The 23,714-nt window shown below is 46.2% G+C and overlaps 1 protein-coding gene across 3 annotated transcripts in view; it reads right to left on the bottom strand.

The window, feature by feature from the left end:
- Positions 1 to 18,710, bottom strand: part of CNNM1 (cyclin and CBS domain divalent metal cation transport mediator 1) — a 114,447-nt gene extending 95,737 nt beyond the window's left edge. For all 3 annotated transcript variants that reach the window (XM_075348413.1, XM_075348415.1, XM_075348414.1), the window contains exon 1: positions 17,315 to 18,710. In XM_075348413.1, the coding sequence (XP_075204528.1) occupies positions 17,315 to 18,695 (1,381 nt within the window). In that variant the 5' untranslated portion in view covers positions 18,696 to 18,710. The remainder of the gene's footprint in view (positions 1 to 17,314) is intronic.
- Between the last annotated feature and the right edge of the window lie 5,004 nt (positions 18,711 to 23,714).

Raw genomic sequence — 23,714 nt, 5'->3', positions numbered from 1 at the left:
GTGGTTACGAACCAGAGAGAACCGGGCAGAGTGCTGACCGAAGATGGCAGACGGAATCCGGGCACAGCTTAGAGGAACCGGGTAAGGTCCAGAGTCGGTCGGTCGGTAGTCTTTAGGAGGATCCAAAGGCAATCAGGATTAGCAGCAGCAAAGCAGGAGCACACAGCAAGCAGTATACTCAGGCACTGGACTAGGCTTAGAGGCGGCCTTTTAAGCAGCTGGACAGGAAGTAGGGCAACAGAACAGTAAACTCCATGTTAACCGAGGGCAAGCTCATTCAAAAGAGAACTGGAAAACCTGGAAACCTGACAGCTAGAGAGACAGCGATATACCGCTGAGCAGAGTGGTATATAGTGCTGCAGAAGTGCAGAGCCAAGGAGGCGATCTCACCAGAGTCTGCTCCCCACGTGGAAAATGGCGTCCAGTGTTCCTGGCAGCATGGAGGAGACGGCCCCCTGAGGCTGATTGTCTCAGGGCTGGGACTAAGCGTGACAGCCAATCGGAAAGGAGCTGTTCCTGAGTGAGGGAGCAGCTTCCAGAGCAGTGAGAAGGGGCGTTGCTATAATGCAGCCAGAAGCCGGGGGCTAAAATAATGATGCTCCCCGGGATCACGGCCTGAATTGCCCCACCAGCGCCTTTCCAGGCAGCGGTTTGGATGCAGGGGACAGATGACTCGTCGTCTCCCTACCTGCTCCTGGCTCCGTCTGAAGACGTGTCGATGATGGATGCGGGGATCTTAGGGACGCATCTTCGGCTCAAGGCTGAAGCAGGTTTTCGGCTCTGCTCAGCCCTCTGGAGCTACCTTGGTGTGAGGTGCTTCCAGGGAGCCTGGAGGGGTACGCAGACCCGACCACTTGGGCGCGAGGGAAGACTGACGGCTTGTGCACGCCAGGTTTCCTCTCCGTACGCGGGGGGAACGAGGGTGGCAAGGCACCCCGGTATTGCACCATAATCAAAAATAGAATGAAAAGCAAAAACAAAATAAAAAATAAAACAAATAAGCTGGCCTGAGGCACCTGGTAGGGCAAGGCCAGACATGTCAGCCTCCCTGCTGACACTAGAAAAAACTGAGCTAGTTTCCTGCCTAGCTAGGGTATATGCTCTGGGGGGAGGAGCTAACACTTTTGCAAATCTAGTGTCATGCTTTCCTGGAGACACCATAATACCCACTGTCTGTGTCCCCCAATGAAAAGGCGAGAAAGGAATGTATTTTTAAATGGTAAAAAAAAAATCTGAAATTTGCTAAAAAAGGATTTTTAAAAAGAAAAAAAGTTTTTGTTTGCTTCTGCAACTTGAATCTGTGATCATCTGAACGCTTGTCCTACATAACACTAAAACATGACTCATTGAAAAGGAGGTTACCAATAAAACAACCTTTTTTAAATAAACAATGAAACATTACTACCTAAACTGCACCAAGTAATTAAATCCCATAAAATACCACAATTTAGATTATTTAAAAACGGTATTTTGTGGGATTTGGCCACATTATTCAGAGACTTAGAGATTTGTATGTGTTGTCTGCATATAGTCATCTCCTTAATTTTATGAGGTATTACAGGATTTTAATTACTTAGGTAGTAGTTACAGTGGGGGGACAAAAAAAGTATTTATTCAGCCACCAATTGTGCAAGTTCTCCCACTTATAAAGAGATTGGCCTGTAATTGACATCATAGGTGACCACAACTATGAGAGACAAAATGAGAAAAACAAATCCAGAAAAATCACCGCGTCTGATTTGCCAAGATTTTTTTTTTTGCAAATTATGGTGGAAAATAAGTATTTAGTCAACAAGTTCATCTCAATATTTTGTCATATATCCTTTGTTGGCAAGGACAGATGTCAGGTATTTTGTGTAAGTCTTCACAAGGTTGGCACACACTGTTGGTGATATGTCGGCCCATTCCTCCATGCAGCTCTCCTCTAGAGCAGTGATGTTTTGGGCCTGTCGCTGGGCAACACGGACTTTCAACTCTCCCCAAAGGTTTTCTATGGGGTTGAGATCTGGAGACTGACTAGGCCACTCCAGGACCTTCATATGCTCCTTACGAAGCCACTCCTTTATTGATCTGGTGGTGTGCATGGGATCATTATCATGCTGACACAACCACATTTCATCTTCAATGCCCTTGCTGTTGGAAGGAGGTTTGCACTCAAAATCACACGATACATGGCCCCATTCATTCATATACACAGATCAGTCATCTTGTTCCCTTTGCAGAGACTGCCCCAAAGAATGATGTTGCCACCCCCATGCTTCACAGTAGGTATGGTGTTCTTTGGATGCAACTCCGCATTTTGTCTCTTCCAAACACGACGAGGTGTTTCTACCAAACAGTTTTACTTTGGTTTCATCGGACCATATGAAATTCTCCCAATACTCTTCTGGATAATCCAAATGCTCTCTAGCAAACTTCAGACGGGCCCGGACACGTACTGGCTTAAGCAGGGGAACACGTCTGGCACTGCAGGATCTGAGTCCCTGGCGGCGTATTATGTTTCTGATGGTAGCCTTTGTTAGGCTATGTGCGCACGTTGCGGATTTGCATGCAGTTACGCTGCGATCTGCACCGCAGCGTAACTGCACGCGTCCTGAGCATAATATATGAAGATTATGCAGGAGACGTGCGCACGTGGCTACTGCCCGAAGCGCGCATTCTAAGAAGTGACATTCTACTTTCCTGCGCTCTGCATGCAGCGCCCGCTGTCTATGGGAGGGGCTGCACTCAGAGCGCATGGATTCGGCTTTTTTTTTTTCATTACGGACTCTTTCTGCAGCAATTTGAACCGCACATGTGCTGTTCAAATCGCTGCAGAAATTTCTGCAGGGACAAACGCTACATGCGCACATAGCCTTACGGTGGTTCTAGCTCTATGCAAGTCATTCACTAGGTCCCCCCATGTGGTTCATCACACCAAGCTGCTTGACTATTGCAGATTTAGTCTTCCCAGCCTGGTGCAGGGCTAAACTTTTGTTTCTGGTAACCTTCGACAGCTTTTTGGTCTTCACCATAGTGGAGTTTGGAGTGTGACTGAGGTTGTGGACAGGTAGACCTGGGATAGGCTGAAAAGGGTGAGAGGGGTGACCCGGTTAACTAAGTTTACACCTATCTGGGATAACAGTAATCTCCCGGAGATTCAGAAAATGGGGAATATTGAGGAGTGGAGACGCAAGGGTGTAATATACATGCATCAGATATTGGACGGGGGAATTCTGAAATCTTTCCCACAGTTACAGAGTGAGTTTCAGTTACCGGCGTCCGGCTGGCTCCACTACAGTCAATTAAAACATGCGATTGCAGCCCAAGCGGCTTAACAAAGTGTGGCCATACAGACTGACCTGGTACTGGAGTATGTGTGTAAGGGGGGAGGAAGCACTAAAGGGATCATTTCTGGCACATATAAAGATATACTACATACCTTTCTTTTAGACTACCCAATTAAAACTAAATCTAAATGGGAGGAGGAAGTTGGGCCGATAACGGAGGAGGTGTGGGAGAGTATCTTAGAGTATGTCCCTAAACTTTCCATGAGCGAACTGGCCAGACTATCTCACCTATACGTGATTCACTGGGTATATAGGTCTCCTTTACTGATGTTTAAAATGGGGTTGAAAAGGAATTCGGAGTGTCCAAGGTGTCAGGGAGCTGACGCAGGTATTTTTCATATGATGTGGCTTTGTCCGAGACTGGTCTCCTTTTGGACTAAGGTTATCCACAAGATAGGAAGAACATATGGGTGTGTCCTTCCCAGGGAACCATTGCTATGCATATTGTGATATGTTGAGGAGCTTGGGGTGGAAAATACTATGAAAATTGCCATTGCTAGGCTGCTGTATACGGCAAGAAAGCTGATCGCCAGGTCCTGGATTAAAAAAGACCCCCCGACCAGGGGAGAGTAAATTAAAAGGGTGAAATGTATTCTTCAGCTGGAACAGGGAGTGTATGAAAGAAGGGGGAATGTTAAAATGTTTGAGAAGCTCTGGTCTCCTTGGCTGCAATGTGAATAGGACGAGTGATGGACCAGTAAACTGATTTGGGACCGGGATAGCCGTCGGAGACCTCTGATGTGTGTGCTTTGTTTTATTTGTGTTACTAGTTGTTCCTCCTGCACAGCGGGATGGTTGCTATACTGCAGTTGGAGGGTATTCTAAGTGTGTACTAAATGGGATGTAGTATCGGAGAGAAGTGTTGCTGCCGGGGTGGGGGAGGGGGCGGGAGGGGGAGTTAAAGGGGTAATAGATGTGATAATCTTAATTTGGATGCCGATTTGTTATTCTGTTGTATGTATTCTGTTTTAATAAAAAAGTATCTGATTTAAAAAAAAAAAAAGGGAGGTTGTGGACAGGTGCTTTATATACTGATAAGTTCAAACAAGGGCCATTACTACAGGTAATGAGTGGAGGACAGAGGAACCTCTCAAAGGAGTTACAGGTCTGTGAGAGCCAGAAATCTTGCATGTTTTTAGATAACTAAATACTTATTTTCCACCATAATTTGCAAAACAATTTCGCCAAATCAGACACGGTGATTTTCTGAATTTGCTTTCTCATTTTGTCTCTCATAGTTGTGGTCTACCTATGATATCAATTACAGGCAAATCTCATCTTTTTAAGTGGGTGAACTTGCACAATTGGTGGCTGACTAAATACTTTCTTTCCACACTGTAGATGGTTGCAAAGTTAAAATGGTTTGAAAAGAGATGACATACTTTCAATAGCTGAACTAAGTAAAAATATATATATATATATATATATATATATATATATATATATATATAAAAAAAATTCCATTTAGTTCTTTTCACAAACACAGACATCATAGTCTGTCAAAAGAAAAAAATTCCATAGAGATCTAAAAGGAATTTCTTCCATACTATTCTCAATGCAGTGCTCTAGTGTATTGCAGTGGAGTTTCTGGGCTGATGGAAAAATTTAAAGAGGTTTTCCACACAAACAACGTTCATTTTAAAAGCTGATTTTCATCAATAGATCTTAGAATAAAAACAAATTTAAACAATTGGATATATTTATTAAAACAAAAAAACCCCCACACAAACAACAATGTTCCTGTGCTGAGATAATCTTATACAAGAGTCCCTGCTATGCAGTATATAGAAAAAGTCCAGCTCACCCAATGGAGACGGCTAAATGTTTGATCGGTGCACAGAAAAGAAAGCAGGATCCCTCTGCAGCAGGACGTAGTGTAGAAAATTATCCAGCATCCAGATCAATAGATTGGTTAAAAATCAATTTTCCTTTATTCCAAACGTCATAAAATCATAAAATTCTCCATCATGATGAAGAACGCATCACAAGGCGTGTGAGGTGGACGCGTTTCGGACAAAAAACTAGTCCTTAATCTGAGACAACACATAATACATCTGAACACATACTTATAAAAGGAACCACAGGAAGTCATGGAACAATCAAAGCTGAACAAGGCCACCTGATATGTTAGGTAATGAATCGCAGTAACCCTTACAAGACACTCAAAATTTCGTTTCTAACATTCATGCCTGTTGGAGTTCTACTTTGTAGAATTAACATCCATTTTGCCTCACGGCGCAATAATAAATCATTTAAATCTCCACCTCCCCTCAGTGTCTGCACTTTCTCTATTGCATTAACTCTAAAGTGACTCAAATCACCTCTATGTATATGCAAAAAATGACGGGAGGCGGCTGATAAACTGCGTGTGGTAGTGTGACCCACGTCATAAACGTGCTCTGATATGCGGCGTCTTAGGGTTCGTGAAGTATTCCCCACATACTGGATATTGCAATCTGTACACGTTATGACATAGATCACACCAGCAGAACCGCAGTTCATCAGAGACTGAATTTTAAATTCCTTTTTTGTAACAGAGGAAACAGTTTTGTCCGTATTCCACATGAATCTGCACAGCCCAGTTTTTCTGGCCGCATTTGAAAGACCCACAAGTGGGTAGCCAATTCCTTGCAGTTATTTCGTTGCCCAGAGTGTTTTTATTTTTGTTCTTTTTGGAGTGATCACTGGGGGACACTCTATTAGCGATAGTTTTATTCCTCCTAGACACGAATTTGACTCCGTTTTTTAATATATTTTTTAACGTGTCATCTACATATAAAATCGGCAAGAATTTTTTAATGATATTAACAATCCGATACAAATCGGTACTGTAGCTTGTTGAAAAAACAATAGGCATATGACCTTCAGAAAGAGCAAGGCTTTTTTTGGTATTATTTCTGCTTATTTTTAAATAATCTTCTCTAGTTTTCTCATCTGTTTTTTGTTTAGCTCTCTCTATATTTTTATTAGAATAGCCCCTCTTCTTAAAGCGCTCACCAATAATCTCACATTGTTTCTCATATATATGGGGTGCAGTACATGTTCTCTTCGCCCTTATAAACTCCCCCGTGGGGATATTAACTATTACATGGCACGGGTGACAGCTGGTTGCATGTAATAATGAATTCCCTGCTATTGTTTTTCTGAAAATATCACAGTCAATTTTCCCTTCCTCCAGGTTTGCTGTCAGTAGAATGTCCAAAAAAGGGATTGTTTGAACACTATACTGATATGTAAACTATATTGCATGAGGATGAAACGGATTTGAAATCGCTTATGAGGCAACTTGAGAAACATATGTCTTCCCGGCTCAGGGTGTGGTGGGACCACAAAACCCTGCAGGCTTATGTGAACAGCAGAATGATCCCTAGGGGTTTGCGCATTAAAAAGCGCCCTACTACAGAATATGACCCTGAATTTGTAAAAGAATGGGATAACATTTTGAATTACTGTTCCACTAAGCTGATGAATTTGATTGTGGAGAGAGAGGAGATTAAGATGCTGACTTTGGAGGAATCTATTAAAAAGATTGAAAATGATCTGACAAAATTTAAAGATTCTACCTTTTTCAAAACTACTAAAGAAAAAATTAACAACAATCTGATTAAAATGGAGGACTCTATTACAGCTATAAAAGAAAAAAGTTTAGAAGGGATAAGAGCGATTATGAAAATAACCACATATATAACTGGCATGACTATAGAAGGAGACGCAATAATATTAATCCCTCTATTCTGAAACGGAGAGAGAACAGAGTAAGCTTTTCTTCAACAGATATGGACAATACGGATGTTAATACAGACAACTCTGATACTGAGAATCTGTCTTCCACCAGCTTTAATAACGCACAGGGTGTAGATCAACAGAATTGCCACAGTAATAATCATTCAAAAAATGGTCCAGGAAGAAAAAACGCCAAAGGAGATCAGGGAGAAAACACCCCCATAATAAGGGAATTCAGAAGATCGGCGCGGAACAAACACTTCTAGATTCAACTGAAGAGTTTACGGTTTTGAATCTCTCTGCTTCCATCTTATCTAATGACCAAATTAATATTCTTAAAAGGGGTCTCAATTTTGTTCCTTCTGCAAAAATGGACATATTTAATACTATGCTTGATGTAAACCATTTTATGAGAAGATTAACCCTTAAGAGACATTTTTTTGTGGAGGACTCAGGCCAGAGAAATGCTATGGATAGTAATGCTATGAATTTTTCTATGGATCCAGAGGAATTTACACCCACCTCTTTCCAGGAGCAGGTCACCATTACAAATCTGAGGGACTTGTCAGAATCTGGATCCAGGTTACCACATTTAACGGATGACAACTTTTCCTCAAGGATCCCTAATCCCAAATCCTATCCTGAGCATTCCAAACTGCAGATTATGGACGATTTCCAGTACCTTGTTGAGGATGAATTTATGAAAATCTACAATGTAAAAAAGAATGGACGTTCTAATATCTCTCTTGCTGAAAGACAGGCACTTGATTTGTTATCTGTGAATCACAATATTGTTGTGAGGAATTCCGATAAGGGAGGGTCTGTAACTATACTCGACACTGGGTTATATGAAAAGGAGGTTAGGGCTATGCTTCATAATAGTGATGTGTATAGAATGATTAATCGTGATCCCACGGAAAATATCAGATCAGAACTACAGGAACTCCTCAATAGGGGCCTTAGTTTGGGAATTATTAATCAAAAACAGCTGGATTATTTTTGTCCTTTGTATCCCAGAACCCCCTTGCTCCATGCACTCCCAAAAGTGCACAAGGAAATTTTCCCACCACCTTTCCGCCCAATCATATCTGGCACAGGATCTCTCAATGAGAACCTGTCAGAATGGCTGGACGTTAGATTGAGTCCCCTAGCCAAAATCTCACCTAGTTACGTGCAGGATTCTAAGCATGTTCTGAATATTTTTTCACAGGTGAAATGGCGGAGCTCTTTTTGCTGGCTAACTTGTGATGTGCAAAGTTTGTACACCTCCATCCCCCACGATCTGGCCATTTTGGCTTTAATAATCTACCTGCAAAAATATAGTAATTTTTCAGTTGATTTACAAAGCTATTTAATTGAAGTTACTTATTTTTTGTTAAAAAATATTTTTTTTCTTTTCTGGATGATCGTTATTTACAGGTACAAGGGTTGTTCTATGGGTTCTAGATTTTCACCTTCTCTCGACAATATCTTCATGGCTTGGTGGGAGGAGGAATATATTTTTTCGGAAAAAAATCCTTTTTCTGCCAATATTTTTCTTTTTTTGAGATTTATTGATGATGTTATAATCGTGTGGGATGGTGAAGTGGCCGACATTGAGAGCTTCGCCTTTTACATTAACAATAATCCATGCAATATACGGTTTACATATCAGTATAGTGTTCAAACAATCCCTTTTTTGGACATTCTACTGACAGCAAACCTGGAGGAAGGGAAAATTGACTGTGATATTTTCAGAAAAACAATAGCAGGGAATTCGTTATTACATGCAACCAGCTGTCACCCGCGCCATGTAATAGTTATAAACTCCCCCGTGGGGATATTAAGGGCGAAGAGAACATGTACTGCACCCCATATATATGAGAAACAATGTGAGATTATTGGTGAGCGCTTTAAGAAGAGGGGCTATTCTAATAAAAATATAGAGAGAGCTAAACAAAAAACGGATGAGAAAACTAGAGGATTATTTAAAAATAAGCAGAAATAATACCAAAAAAACCCTTGCTCTTGCTGAAGGTCATATGCCTATTGTTTTTTCAACAAGCTACAGTACCGATTTTTATCGGATTGTTAATATCATTAAAAAATTCTTGCCGATTTTATATGTAGATGACACGTTAAAAAATATATTAAAAAACGGAGTCAAATTCGTGTCTAGGAGGAATAAAACTATCGCTAATAGAGTGTCCCCCAGTGATCACTCCAAAAAGAACAAAAATAAAAACACTCTGGGCAACGAAATAACTGCAAGGAATTGGCTACCCACTTGTGGGTCTTTCAAATGCGGCCAGAAAAACTGGGCTGTGCAGATTCATGTGGAATACGGACAAAACTGTTTCCTCTGTTACAAAAAAGGAATTTAAAATTCAGTCTCTGATGAACTGCGCTTCTGCTGGTGTGATCTATGTCATAACGTGTACAGATTGCAATATCCAGTATGTGGGGAATACTTCACGAACCCTAAGACGCCGCATATCAGAGCACGTTTATGACGTGGGTCACACTACCACACGCAGTTTATCAGCCGCCTCCCGTTATTTTTTGCATATACATAGAGGTGATTTGAGTCACTTTAGAGTTAATGCAATAGAGAAAGTGCAGACACTGAGGGGAGGTGGAGATTTAAATGATTTATTATTGCGCCGTGAGGCAAAATGGATGTTAATTCTACAAAGTAGAACTCCAACAGGCATGAATGTTAGAAACGAAATTTTGAGTGTCTTGTAAGGGTTACTGCGATTCATTACTCAGCATATCAGGTGGCCTTGTTCAGCTTTGATTGTTCCATGACTTCCTGTGGTTCCTTTTATAAGTATGTGTTCAGATGTATTATGTGTTGTCTCAGATTAAGGACTAGTTTTTTGTCCGAAATGCGTCCACCTCACACGCCTTGTGATGCGTTCTTCATCATGATGGAGAATTTTATGTTTTATGAAGTTTGGAATAAAGGAAAATTGATTTTTAACCAATCTATTGATCTGGATGCTGGATAATTTTCTACACAAGAGTCCCTGCTATGTACTGTGTAATGGCTGTGTCTGACCGTACAGGGACATGGTTCTTTTCATACCACATCTCTTGGGTCTCAACTCAAGATCATAGCTGCAGAAAGTTTAGTTTATTCCACTAAAGTTCTCCTGCCATCACTCCTCATTCAGCTTGGACTGATGAAGCAGTTTGTGAAAGCTCTACCGAATGGAAAAGCAACTTAAGTACCTGTGTACAAAATTTCAGACTGTCCGAAGCAAAACTGAAGGAAGGCAATTTTGTGGTTCCAAATATTTGGAAACTCATGAAGGACAACGTGTTTGAAACAAAAATGAAAGCTGTTGAGAGAAGGGATTCTTTTAAATAAGTTGTGAAGAAAAAAGTTATGGCTCAGAAAATGGCGACACAAACCAATTTTTTTTTTTAAAAAAAAAGGTTTAATTTTTTAAAGCCATTTAAATAAGTAAAAAAAGAAAATCTATACAGTGCCTTGCGAAAGTATTCAGCCCCTTTGAATTTTTCAACCTTTTAGGCTTCAAAGAAAATTTAATTTTTTTATGGTGAAGAATCAACAAGTGGGACACAATTGTGAAGTTGAACGAAATGTATTGCTTATTTTAAACTTTTATAAAAAAAAACAAAATTTGGGCGTGCAATATTATTTGGCCCCTTTAAGTTAATACTTTGTAGCCCCTCCTTTTGCTGCGATTACAGCACAAGTCATTTGCGGAATGTCTCTATCACTTTTGAACATCGAGAGGCTGAAATTCTCGCCCTTTCTTCCTTTGTAAACAGCTGGAGCTGAGTGAGGTTGGATGGAGGCGTTTTCAGCTCTTTCCACAGATTCTCGATTGGATTCAGGTCTGGATTGTGACTTGGCCATTCTAACACCTGCATACGTTTATTTGTGAACCATTCCATTGTAGATGTTGCTTTATGTTTGGGATCATTGTCTTGTTGGAAGACAGATCTCCGTCCCAGTCTCAGGTCTTTTGCAGACTCCAACAGGTTTTCTTCAAGAATGGTCCTGTATTTGACTCCATCCATCTTCCCATCAATTGTAACCATCTTCCCTGTCTCTCCTGAAGAAAACCAGGCCCAAACCATGATGCTGCCACCACCATACTTGTCAGTGGGGATGGTGTGTTCAGGGTGATGAGCTGTGTTGCTTTTACGCCAAAACATATCGTTTGATATTGTGCTCAAATAGTTCAATTTCGGTTTCATCTGACCAGAGCACCTTCTTCCACGTTTGGGGTGTCTCCCAGGTGGCTTGTGTCAAACTTTAAACAACACTTTTTATGTATATCTTTGCAAAAATCTGGCCTTTCTGGAAGAGTGGCAAGGAGAAAGCCATTTCTCAGTGTACGACTGATTGTTGTCCTATGGGCAGACTCTCCCACCTCAGCTGTAGATCTCTGCAGCTCATCCAGAGTGATCATGGGCGTCTAGGCTGCATCTCTGATCAGTCTTCTCCTTGTTTGAGATGAAATTTTTGAGGGACAGCAGGGTCTTGGTAGATTTGCAGTGGTATGATACTCCTTCCATTTCAATATGATCACTTGCACAGTTCTTCTGGGGATGTTTAAAGTTGTGGAAATCTTTTTGCAACCAAATCCGGCTTTAAACTTCTCCACAACAGTATCACGAACCTGTCTGTTGTGTTCTTGGTCTTCCTGATGCTATCTGTGCTTTAAACAGAACACTGAGACTATCATAGAGCAGGTGCATTTATACGGAGACTTGATTACACACAGGGGATTATATTTATCATCATCAGTCATTTAGGACAACATTGGATCATTCAGAGATACTCAATGAACCTCTGGAGTGAGTTTGCTGCACTGAAAGTAAAGGGGATGAATAATATTGCACGCCCACTTTTCAGTTTATTATTGTTTAGAAAAGTTTAAAATAAGCAATAAGTTTCAGTCAACTTCACAATTCTGTCCCACTTGTTGTTGATTCGTCACCAGAACATTAAAATTTTTATCTTTATGTTTGAAGCCTAAAATGTGGGAAAAGGTTGAAAAATTCATGGGGGCCGAATACTTTCGAAAGGCACTGTATATTTTTGGTATTGCCATAATTACACTTGTCTGAAGAATCATGTATGTTACCAGGTCAGTTTCACAGCACATTGATTGTAGTAAAAATTAAACTCAAGAAAAACAATGTCAGAATTGGGGCGGGGGGGGGGGGTGGGGGGGGGGGTTCTCACCATTTCAAACTACTCTGGTTGTTATCCCTATTTTTCAGTCATTATATGGTAAAAAGAATGGCATCTTTGAAAACATTACTACCCTTACCGCAACACCTATCCTTTATACAGCTATGATTGAAAAAGAAAACAGTTATGGCTGTTTTAAAGGGAAAAAAAAAAATCATAAGCACCAAAAAAAAAAAAAAAAAAATGTAATTAAGTGGTCATAACTAAAATGTTTCCGTGTTTGCATATATTGTATCACTTGGAGGGCCCCGCCGCATCTTTGTGCTAGTTATCGTATTGCAGTCACAGCAGGTTTGCACCTGCCCATTAATTTCACTTGCTTAGGTGCTGACTTTCGCTATTTTTACAGCATGAGAAAAATGCGTCACATAGCAAATTGATTCAATGGGGATACAATCTGATGTCACATAGATAAGAAAGATGCAAGCACTTCATCCAAATACTTCTAAGTAAAAATACTAATTTGATTTCAAAAGTGGACAACCCCTTTCACATAGCAGGATGCAGGAGCAATGACTATTGTGGATACAGGTTGTAAAGGGATGCAGTTACTGAATGATGCTGAGAACACAGAGCCAGGATAGTAGATACTTGGTGAAATATGTAATAGGATATTAGTGAAGGGTAATAATTAGTGATGGGCGAACCCAGACTGTAAAATTCTAGACCCGCACAGGTTCAAAAGGTACCAGAGTGCCCGACCTGGAATTCTCAGAGAATTCAGGTTATTGATCCGAATCTGACACTAGTAATAATAAAAAAAAAAGTTATGAAATATAAATGTTTAATATATATATATATATATTATATATATATATATTTTCTCATAATTTTTATTTATTTTTTCTGACATTTGTTTGACAATTCTGACATTTGTTTTCCTTGAGTTTAATAATTATATATATATATATATATATATATATATATATATATATATAAAGAAAATAATAAAGCAAGCGGGCTGTACTTACCGAGCCTCCGGCGCGGCTGTAACAGCTCCCATGACCGCTCATTACCTTCCTTGCATATGCACTGCTTCCCCTGCTTACCAGTGTCTGTGATTGATTGCAGTCAGATGCACCCCCACCCTGAGTGACCGTGTCTGACGCTTCCAGTCACAGGCACCATCTGTGGCTCTATGTAGTACAGTAAAATAAAATAAAAAAATTGGTGTAGAGGGCCCCTGTATTCTGATACCCAGCACAGATAAAGCCTATGGCTACAGGCTGCAGCCCCCAGCTGTGCGCATACTTTGGCTGTGTATCAAAATAGGAGGAAGCACATGCAGCTTTATTTAAATCAATAATAATTAAAAAAAAAAAAAAAAAAAAAAGTACGATCCCCCACCCAATTTCATTGAAGAGACCCATGGTTATTGCCCCCCAGCCTAAAAATAGCAGTCTGCAGCTGCCCAAGATTGCTGCATCCATTAGATGCAACAATACCAGCACTCTACCCGGCTCTTCCCAATTGATCTTGTGTGGTGGCAATCGAGGTGATAAGAGGTAAATCGCAGCTTACAGCTGCCTCTAAACCATAGATTAGTAATGGCAGGCGTCTATGAGACCCCCCACCCTTTCTAATCTGTAAGTGAAAGTAAAGAAAACACAAACAACGAAAAATCCTTTATTTGAAAGACAAAAAAAAGCAGCTGTCAGGCTTTACCATGGCTCGGTATCAAAATTGAGGAGACCCGCTTGTTTTTAATTATTAATTTAAATAAAAAGCCACATACACAGCCACGATAAGTGCACGGCTGGAGGCTGCAGCCTGTAGCCAAAGGCTTTATCTGCGCTGGGTATCATAATAGGGGGGACCCTACAGCAAATATATTTGATTTATTTTTATACCACGATAGACACACAGAGCGTCTGATTGGAAGCATCTGACTGCAACCAATCACAGACGCTGGTGGGCAGGGAAAGCAGTGCATATGCTATGAAAGTAATGAGCGGCCCCGTAAGTGAACGAGTGGCTGCGGGAGCAGTTACAGCCTCACCGGAGCCTCTGTGAGAACAGCCCACTTGCTCCTATCCAGTCTACCACCATTTTTAATAGCAGGATTCTGGTCCCCATAGACTTATATAGGGACCGGTGTCTGCCCAGATATCCAGGTCAAATCCTGGGCGGAACCGGGGTTTTGTGTTTTTTTTTTAATCCAGTTAGAGGTGGTCCCGGTTATCTGCGAGTTCACACATCACTGGTAATAGATATTTAAAATAGAAAATATGCAGCAACTGAACCAAGGTGATAACTGTATTACGAATAGTCTGATGAGGGGGGATAAAAGAAATGGAATAAAAGTAATAAGTTGTACAGTGCAGTGGTTTTAGAGATTGGGGGAGAAAGGCTGGTGATGGAGATCCTAGTTACGTAATATTACAGACCGCAGTAGCTGACGGCTGCTAATGAGGATACAGATCTGAGTAGAAGGGCAAAACAGCTGAACAATGCTGATAACTAGTCAGGAGCATACCGGCCGCTGATGCTAGAGGAGTAATGTAGGAGCTGATCGATGCCTGTAGAGGATACAGACTGTATTGTAAGACAGGAGGATACAGTTGATGACAATAGTGAATTCATCCTTCTTACATATATTGGAGTGCCTGGTTCTAATTTTTCAGATGACAATAGTTAAGACTAAAGATCCGGCTCCCTGCAGTGACCGACAGGAGCCGGATTACCAATGAGAGCCACTAAAAAATCTAAACGGCTCGTTTCGCCGCTGAAACCCCGCCCACCCACGGCAAATCTCCGCCTACTCAACAATCTAATTGGTCATTTGTAAGTGGGAGGGGTTTAGCCGCGGGTGGGCGGGGTTACTATAATCTTAAATAGGTGTTCACCTGGGATGAACACATTTAATAAGGAACAGAGAACGATCTGAAAGATCCGGGTCTTTTTGGTGAGCGGAGCTATGGGAACCGGATCACCAAAAAGAGCCGGATTGCCCATCACTAGTGGATACTAGATGTATAATAATAGGGTACTGATGCCGAATGACATGAATAACTGTACTGCAGCCAGGGATTGATGGGGAGACTGGATCTGCCACCTCATTGGTGCAACTTCTGGAGCTGCACAGGGGCCTTACAGATAAGGGGGCCACCTCTACATCCAAAATGACACAGAGGGGCTCATTAAGATGATCTAGTGGACTCCAAAAAGGCACACACTGTTCTTACACAGGGGCCCTCTTCTGTGTGTACCCCTGATAAGATACATGATACAGTAAAGCTGTCTTCACATCAGCGATATTCTGCCGCAATGCCGAATCCGTCATAAATGCTTGTATTGAAATGCAGTTCAATACAGTTAAATGGCATCGTGGCAATCATGTGATCGTGTGTAACCGTATCTTGCCGCAATGCCATTTAACTGTATTGAACTGTACCACATTTCTGACGGATCCGGCATTGCGGCAGAATACCGCTAACGTGCGTGCAACGTAAGATGCAGGAGCTGACAACCGTAGTTGGGATATAGGAAGGTGATGGAGGATACTAGAGATCTATATTACGAAGCAGGAGTTGAAGAAGATACCATACAGACGAGAAATCTTTGAATAATATATGTGTGATACAGTACAATACAGTTGCTCAATGATGCCGATTACTGTACTGAGCGCTGCTGTAGAGGGATACTAGATCCATAATACACTAGTATGCAGGAGCCAATGACTACTGAGGACACAGGCTTGTGATGATGGCTGGTTGATGAAGCTGCAGCCAGGGGATGCTCCATGCTGGGCACATGCTGCGGAGGGGGGGGTGAAGACTGCAGAGGACAAGGGCCGGGGATGGGACGCGCAGGAGGCCGGGGATGGGCTGCGGGGTTCATGACACACACAGTAGGCTAGAAACGCAAAAGGAGGCTGGGGATGGGAGACGCACACAGAAGGTCAGGAATGGAGGGGGGTGACGACACAGGAGGCCAGGGAGGCATGACACAAAAGGAGAAGTCTAAGAATTTGATGGTGGACGAAACAGGAGGCAGCCAGGAATGGATGGGGGGGGGGGGGGGCGGAGATGAGGGACAATGACAGGAGGAAGTCAGAGATGGGGGAGGGGGGTGGGATGACGACACGCGACAGGAGGAGGCCGGAGATGAGGAAGGAGGGGGACGAAGACACGGGGCAGGAAGCGGCCGGAGATGGGGAAGGAGGGGGACGACGACACGGGGCAGGAGGCGGCCGGAGATTAGGAAGGAGGGGGACGACGACACGGGGCAGGAGATGAGGAAGGAGGGGGGGGGGGGGGACGACACGGTGCAGGAGGAGGCTGGAGATGAGGAGGAGGGGGGGGGCGACACGGGGCAGGAGGAGGCTGGAGATGAGGAGGAGGGGGGGGGGGCGACACGGGGCAGGAGGATGCTGGAGATGAGGAGGGGGGGGGGCGACATTGGACAGGAGGAGGCTGGAGAGGAGAGGGGGGGGGGGGTGGAAGACACGGGGCAGGAGGAGGCCGAAAATGAGGAGGGGGGGGGGTGACAACATGGGGCAGGAGGAGGCCAGAGATGAGGAGGGGGGGGGGGCAGGCGACGACACGGGACAGGAGGAAGCCGGAGATGGAGGAGGGGGGAACGGGGACGACACGGGACAGGAAGAAGCCGGAGATGGAGGAGGGGGGGAACGGGGACGACACGGGACAGGAGGAAGCCGGAGATGGAGGAGGGGGGGGGAACGGGGACGACACGGGACAGGAGGAAGCCGGAGATGGAGGAGGGGGGAACGGGGACGACACAGGACAGGAGGAAGCCGGAGATGGAGGAGGGGGGGGGGAACGGGGACGACACGGGACAGGAGGAAGCCGGAGATGGAGGAGGGGGGGAACGGGGACGACACGGGACAGGAGGAAGCCAGAGATGAGGAGGGGGGGGACGACACGGGGGAAAGGAGGAGGCCGGAGATGAGGAGGGGGGGGGGGGAACGACACGGGGGAAAGGAGGAGGCCGGAGATGAGGAGGGGGGGGTGGACGACACTGGACAGGAGGAGCCCGGAGATGGGGGACATGCACAGGTGGTCGGGGTCGTGGCCGTCCTCACCCTTCTTGAACTCCTCCAGAACCGCGTCCAGCCGAGTATCGTTGAAGACGCAGTGCAGTGGACGGTGGTAGAAGCGGGTGACCGTCTGCAGCGAGGTGCAGTCATCAGGGTCCACGAAGGCCAGGTCCTTGACAAACAGGATATCCACAATGTTGGCGCGGTCGTCGCCCTCGTAGACCGGGATGCGTGTGTATCCGCTGCGCAGGATCTCGGACACGGTGCTGAAGTCCAGCAGGGCGTCGGAGCGCAGCATGAAGCAGTCCCCCAGCGGGGTGAGCACGTCCTCCACCACCTTGGTGCGGAGCTCCAGCGCGCCCTGGATGATGTTCAGCTCCTCCTTCACCAGGTCGTTGTAGGGGTCGGCCGCCCGCAGCATCTCCAGCAGCTTCTCCCGGGTGTAGAAGGTGCTGATCTCCTGGCGGAGGGCCCAGTCCAGGAGGCGGCTCAGAGGGTAGGACAGCGGGAAGGTGACGGCCATCAGCAGGCGGGTGAGGCACAGGGTGCGGGAGGCGAGGGCCAGGCCGTGCCGGGAGCACACCGAGTAGGGCGCCACCTCCCCGCACAGGAAGACGCAGGCGGTGCACAGCAGCACGGCCAGCCAGGGCTCCGCGGGGAGGGACGCGCACAGCCAGCCGGCCAGGGAGGCGTTGGCCAGGGCATTGCCGAGCAGCAGGGTGCACAGCAGGTAGGAGCCCCGGGCGCGCACAGACTGCACCCGCCGGGCGTGCTCCTTCTCCGCCGGAGAGCCGCTATTCTGCAGCACCCGCAGCTCCACCGGGTCCAGGGAGAGCAGGCTGAGGCGGAGGCCGCTGAACAGCGCGGACATGGCGAGCAGCAGCAGCGCCACCAGCGCCCGCAGCCAGGCCGCCATCGCCTCGGCCGCTTCCCGGACCTCCAGCACGAAGTGCTCCCCTCCATGGTGCTCCCAGCGCCGCCCGTCAAAGGCACAGAGCGAGAACAGCTTCCCCCGCTCCCCCTTCCGCAGCTCCCGGACCCGGACCTCCACCAGGGCCGAGCCCCCGTGAGGGGAGGGCTGCAGGGGGCCGAGCACCTCCACATCCGAAGCCCAGGCCCCCTCATCCACGCACGGGTCACCGCCAGCCCGGGGCTCCTCGATGAACACCAGCCTGGGGGGAGGGCTGGAGCCGTTACCCGCGGAGCTCGGCTGCTGCTGATGCGGCTGAGCCGAGAGCGGAGGCTGGAAGTACAGGCGCAGGGTGAAGCGGGTCCCCTCCGCCGCCCGCAGCGTGCCACCCTCCAGGGACACACGGCCGCCCACCGTGTCCTCCGGCCGGAGACCGAGCAGCCAGGAAGACGCCGGGCGCGGAGACAGCGAGATGAGGAAGAGGAGGACGGCACCGGGAGCGGCCGCCTCCGCCATGCTGAGCCCTCCTCACCGCTCTGACCGGAGGAAGGAGGCGCTGACTGCGCGGGGAAGCGGCTGCGCATCACATGACTCTCAGCGTCCTTGGGATAGGTCGGAGGTGTGTCACGTGAACAGTGACGCATCCGCCCCCTCATAAGAGACGTCACCTGTGCGTGTGAAGTAAAACTTCTGTGAGGGGGTAAAAAAGGGCGGGAAGACGACAAGGAGAGGTGACAGCGCGGGGGAATGGGCGTGTGGGTCAGGTGACCTCTGAGACGTTTTCTGATTGGCAGACAGTGATAGGTGATCACTAACGCATTCGCCCTCTCACAGGCCCCCTTCACACGTCCGTGAAACACGTGCGTGTTTGGTCCGTTTCCGTATATACCGGAGACACGGACAAACGTGCACCAATGTTAATCTATGATTGTGGTCACACGTGCGTTATTTCATTATGTCCGTGTGTGCGTGTCCGTGATCCGTATGTGTTTGCGTTTTGCACGGAAGCATGTCCGTTATCTGCACGGAGCACGCACACGTGGACACAATGAAAGTCTATGGGTATGTGCACACACGTTAGTAAACACGTATGCATCTACCTATAGTCCGTGTCCGTTTGGTCTTTTTATTTCTAATGATGTCGGCTATTCTTTCTATTTCTGTGTATGTCGGTCAATCTCCCTGAGTCCGTCGGTCGGTCTCTCTGTCTCTCTGTCGGTCCGTCACTATCTCTGTCCCTCTCTCACAGTCTGTCGGTCAGTTTCCCCCCCCTCTCTCATACTTACCGTTCCCTGATCCCCGATCCCTGGCGCTGCACGGCATTCACACTGCTGCGGCGGCTTTTACTATTTTGAAAAAGCCGGCCACTCATTAAACAATCTCGTATTCCCTGCTTTCCCCGCCCACCGGCGCCTATGATTGGTTGCAGTGAGACACGCCCCCACGCTGAGTGACAGCTGTCTCACTGCACCCAATCACAGCAGCCGGTGGGCGTGTCTATACTGTGCAGTAAAATAAATAATTAAAAAAAACGGCGTGCGGTCCCCCCCAATTTCAATACCAGCCAGATAAAGCCATACGGCTGAAGGCTGGTATTCTCAGGATGGGGAGCCCCACGTTATGGGGAGCCCCCCACCCTAACAATATCAGTCATCAGCCGCCCAGAATTGCCGCATACATTATATGCGACAGTTCTGGGACTGTACCCGGCTCTTCCCGATTTGCCCTGGTGCTTTGGCAAATCGGGGTAATAAGGAGTTAATGGCAGCCCATAGCTGCCACTAAATCCTAGATTAATCATGTCAGGTGTCTCCCCGAGATTCCTTTCATGATTAATCTGTAAATTACAGTAAATAAACACACACACATGAAAAAATCCTTTATTAGAAATAAAAAACACAAACATATACCCTGGTTCACCAATTTAATCAGCCCGAAAAAGCCCTCCATGTCCGGCGTACTCCAGGATGGTCCAGTGTCGCTTCCAGCTCTGCTGCATGAAGGTGACCGGAGCTGCAGAAGACACCGCCGCTCCTGTCACCTCCACGCAGCAAATGAAGAGTGCCGCGCGATCAGCTGAGCTGTCACTGAGGTTACCCACTGTCACTGGATCCAGTGACAGCGGGTAACCTCAGTGACAGCTCAGCTGATCGCGCGGCACTCTTCATTTGCTGCGTGGAGCTGACAGGAGCGGCGGTGTGTGCTGCAGCTCCTGTCACCTCCATGCAGCATAGCTGGATGCGACGCTGGACCATCCTGGATTCCGCCGGACATGGAGGGCTTTTTCGGGCTGATTAAATTGGTGAACCAGGGTATATGTTTGTGTTTTTTATTTCTAATAAAGGATTTTTTCGGGTGTGTGTGTTTATTTACTGTAATTTACAGATTAATCATGAAAGGAATCTCGGGGAGACACCTGACATGATTAATCTAGGATTTAGTGGCAGCTATGGGCTGCCATTAACTCCTTATTACCCCGATTTGCCAAAGCACCAGGGCAAATCAAGAGCCGGGTACAGTCCCAGAACTGTCGCATCTAATGTATGCGGCAATTCTGGGCGGCTGATGACTGATATTGTTAGGGTGGGGGGCTCCCCATAACGTGGGGCTCCCCATCCTGAGAATACCAGCCTTCAGCCGTATGGCTTTATCTGGCTGGTATTGAAATTGGGGGGGGACCGCACGCCTTTTTTTAATTATTTATTTATTTATTTTACTGCACAGTATAGACACGCCCACCGGCTGCTGTGATTGGGTGCAGTGAGACAGCTGTCACTCAGCGTGGGGGCGTGTCTCACTGGAACCAATCATAGGTGCCGGTGGGCGGGGAAAGCAGGGAATACGAGATTGTTTAATGAGCGGCCGGCTTTTTCAAAATAGCAAAAGCCGCCGCAGCAGTGTGAATGCCGCGCAGCGCCGGGGATCGGGGATCGGTGAGTATGAGAGAGGGGGGGAAACTTCAGTCACTCGGGGGATTAGCGGTCACCGGTGAATCCTTCACAGGTGACCGCTAATCAGTACTCGACACAGACAGAGCCGCGGTATGAGGATGAAGTCGGGTGAAGTTCACCCGAGTTCATTCTCATCGCGCAACTCTGTCGGCTGTCAGCCGACATTTATAAACGACATTGTGCATCACACACACGGACATTCCACACGGACATTCCACGTACACATACACGTTCTTTCCACACGCACACACGGACGTTCTGCACACAAACACGGCTAGCATACGCAATTCACACAGATGCCACATGGACCATAAAAACGGACACAAAATCGGGATACGGACCCAAAAAACGGCCCGTAACACACGTGCGTGATTTTCACGGAAGTGTGAAGGGGGCCACAGGAGGCGTCATCTGTGCGTGTGAAGTAAAGTGTGAGGGGAAAAAAAGGCGGGAAGACGACAAGGCATAAAGAGAGCTGTGGTATGAGGTCATGTGACTTAGGAGACGTCTTCTGACTGGCACATAGTGACGTGATCAATGGCGTGGCATAGAACATGATCGGAGGCTTCTTAACATGAGGTAACCTCGAATAGATTTTTTTTTATTGCATTGATAATAAAGCTTATATGTGGTCCAGTGGCTGATTATTTTAGTAGATAAATGTAACAAAAAAAATCAGTTATGAAATACTGAGCCTTATTTACTGATATCTTTGGCAACCAGTCAGAGCACTCTATATCCATGAGGCTCCTGAGGTAAAAAAAAAAGCAACCAATCAGAGCACTCTATATTCATGAGGCTCCTGAGGTAAAAAAAAAAAAAAGCAACCAATCAGAGCACTCTATATTCATGAGCCTCCTGAGGTAAAAAAAAAAGCAACCAATGAGAGCACTCTATATTCATGAGGCTCCTGTGGTAAAAAAAAAGGGCAACCAATCGAGAGCACAGATTTTATTAATGAAAAATGAAAGCTTTAGGCTACTTTCACACTTGCGTTGAACGGCATCCATTGCATTGCATTGTGTGACGCATGTGACGGATGCCTTGCAAATAGTGTGATAATAAAGGCAACGGACTCCTGGGAAATAACGCGTTGCGTTAAGTTTTCTAGCCGTGAGAGAGAGATCCTATCATCACCGCAGACGCAGGCACTACTGCACTCATCATCATCACACACACCCTGGCACTACCGCCCCCATCATCACACACACCTCGGCACTACCGCACTCATCATCATCACACACACCTCGGCACTACCGCACTCATCATCATCACACACACCTTGGCACTACCGCACTCATCATCATCACACACACCTTGGCACTACCGCACTCATCATCATCACACACACCTTGGCACTACCGCACTCATCATCATCACACACACCACGGCACTACCGCCCCTATCATCATCACCGCACACACGTCAGCACTACCACACTCATCGTCATTTGCACACGCAGGCACTACCGCACCCATCATCATCACTGCACACACGTCAGCACTACCACACTCATCATCATTCGCACACGCAGGCACTACCGCACCCATCATCATCACCGCACACACGTCAGCACTACCACACTTATCATCATTCGCACACGCAGGCACAACCGCACCCATCATCACCGCACACATGTAGGCACTACCACACCCATCATCCCCGCACACACGCAGGCACTACCGCACTCATCATCATCACACACACACGGGCATTACCTCAGTGACGTCCCCACTGACAGCGCGACTCCCTTCAGTTTCTGCGTGGAGCTCACAGTGAGAGGCAATGTTCTACTGCCGCTCCTGTCAGATTCATGTAGTAGAGCTGGATGCGTCGCGGGACCTCGTGTGGATTACGCCGGACCTGGAGGGGAATTTGGGGTTTTTAATAAAGTGGTGAAAGAGGGTGTTTTTTTGTCTTTTATTCCAAATAAAGTATTTTTTCGGGTGTATGTGTTTATTTACTTTCACTTACAGTTTAATCATGGAATGTGTCTCATAGACGCCTGCCATGATTAACCTAGGTCTTAGTGGCAGCTATGGGCTGCCATTAACTCCTTATAACCTCGATTGTCACCGCACCAGGGCAATTCGGGATGAGCTGAGTAAAGTCCTGGAACTGTCGCATCTAATGGACTGACTGATATTTTTAGGCTGAGAGGTTCCCCATAACGTGGGGCTCCCCAACCTAAGAATACCAGCTTTCAGCCGTGTGGCTTTACCTTGGCTGATATCAAAATTAAGGGGGGGACCGCACGTCGTTTTTTTAAATTATTTATTTATTGAACTGCACAATATAGACCTGCCCACCGGCGGCTGTGATTGGTTGCAGTGAGATAGCTGTCACTCCGTGGGGGCGTGTTTGACTGCAACCAATCATAGGCGCCAGTGGGCAGGGAAAGCAGTGAATACTAGATGGAATAATGAGCGGACGGCATTTTCAAGAGCAGGAGAAGCCGCCAGAGGAGTCAGTCGTGCAGCGCCGGTGATCGGTGAGTATGAGAGAGGGGGGAGAGAGACCAGGACTGATTTTAAACGATTTAGATCGTTCTGCTGGACATGCTGAGCATGCTCAGTAGAACGTG

This window comes from Anomaloglossus baeobatrachus, chromosome 5 (assembly GCF_048569485.1).
Source record: "Anomaloglossus baeobatrachus isolate aAnoBae1 chromosome 5, aAnoBae1.hap1, whole genome shotgun sequence".
In the NCBI taxonomy this organism is placed as follows: domain Eukaryota; kingdom Metazoa; phylum Chordata; class Amphibia; order Anura; family Aromobatidae; genus Anomaloglossus; species Anomaloglossus baeobatrachus.
This window is presented reverse-complemented; position numbering and strand designations above follow the sequence as displayed.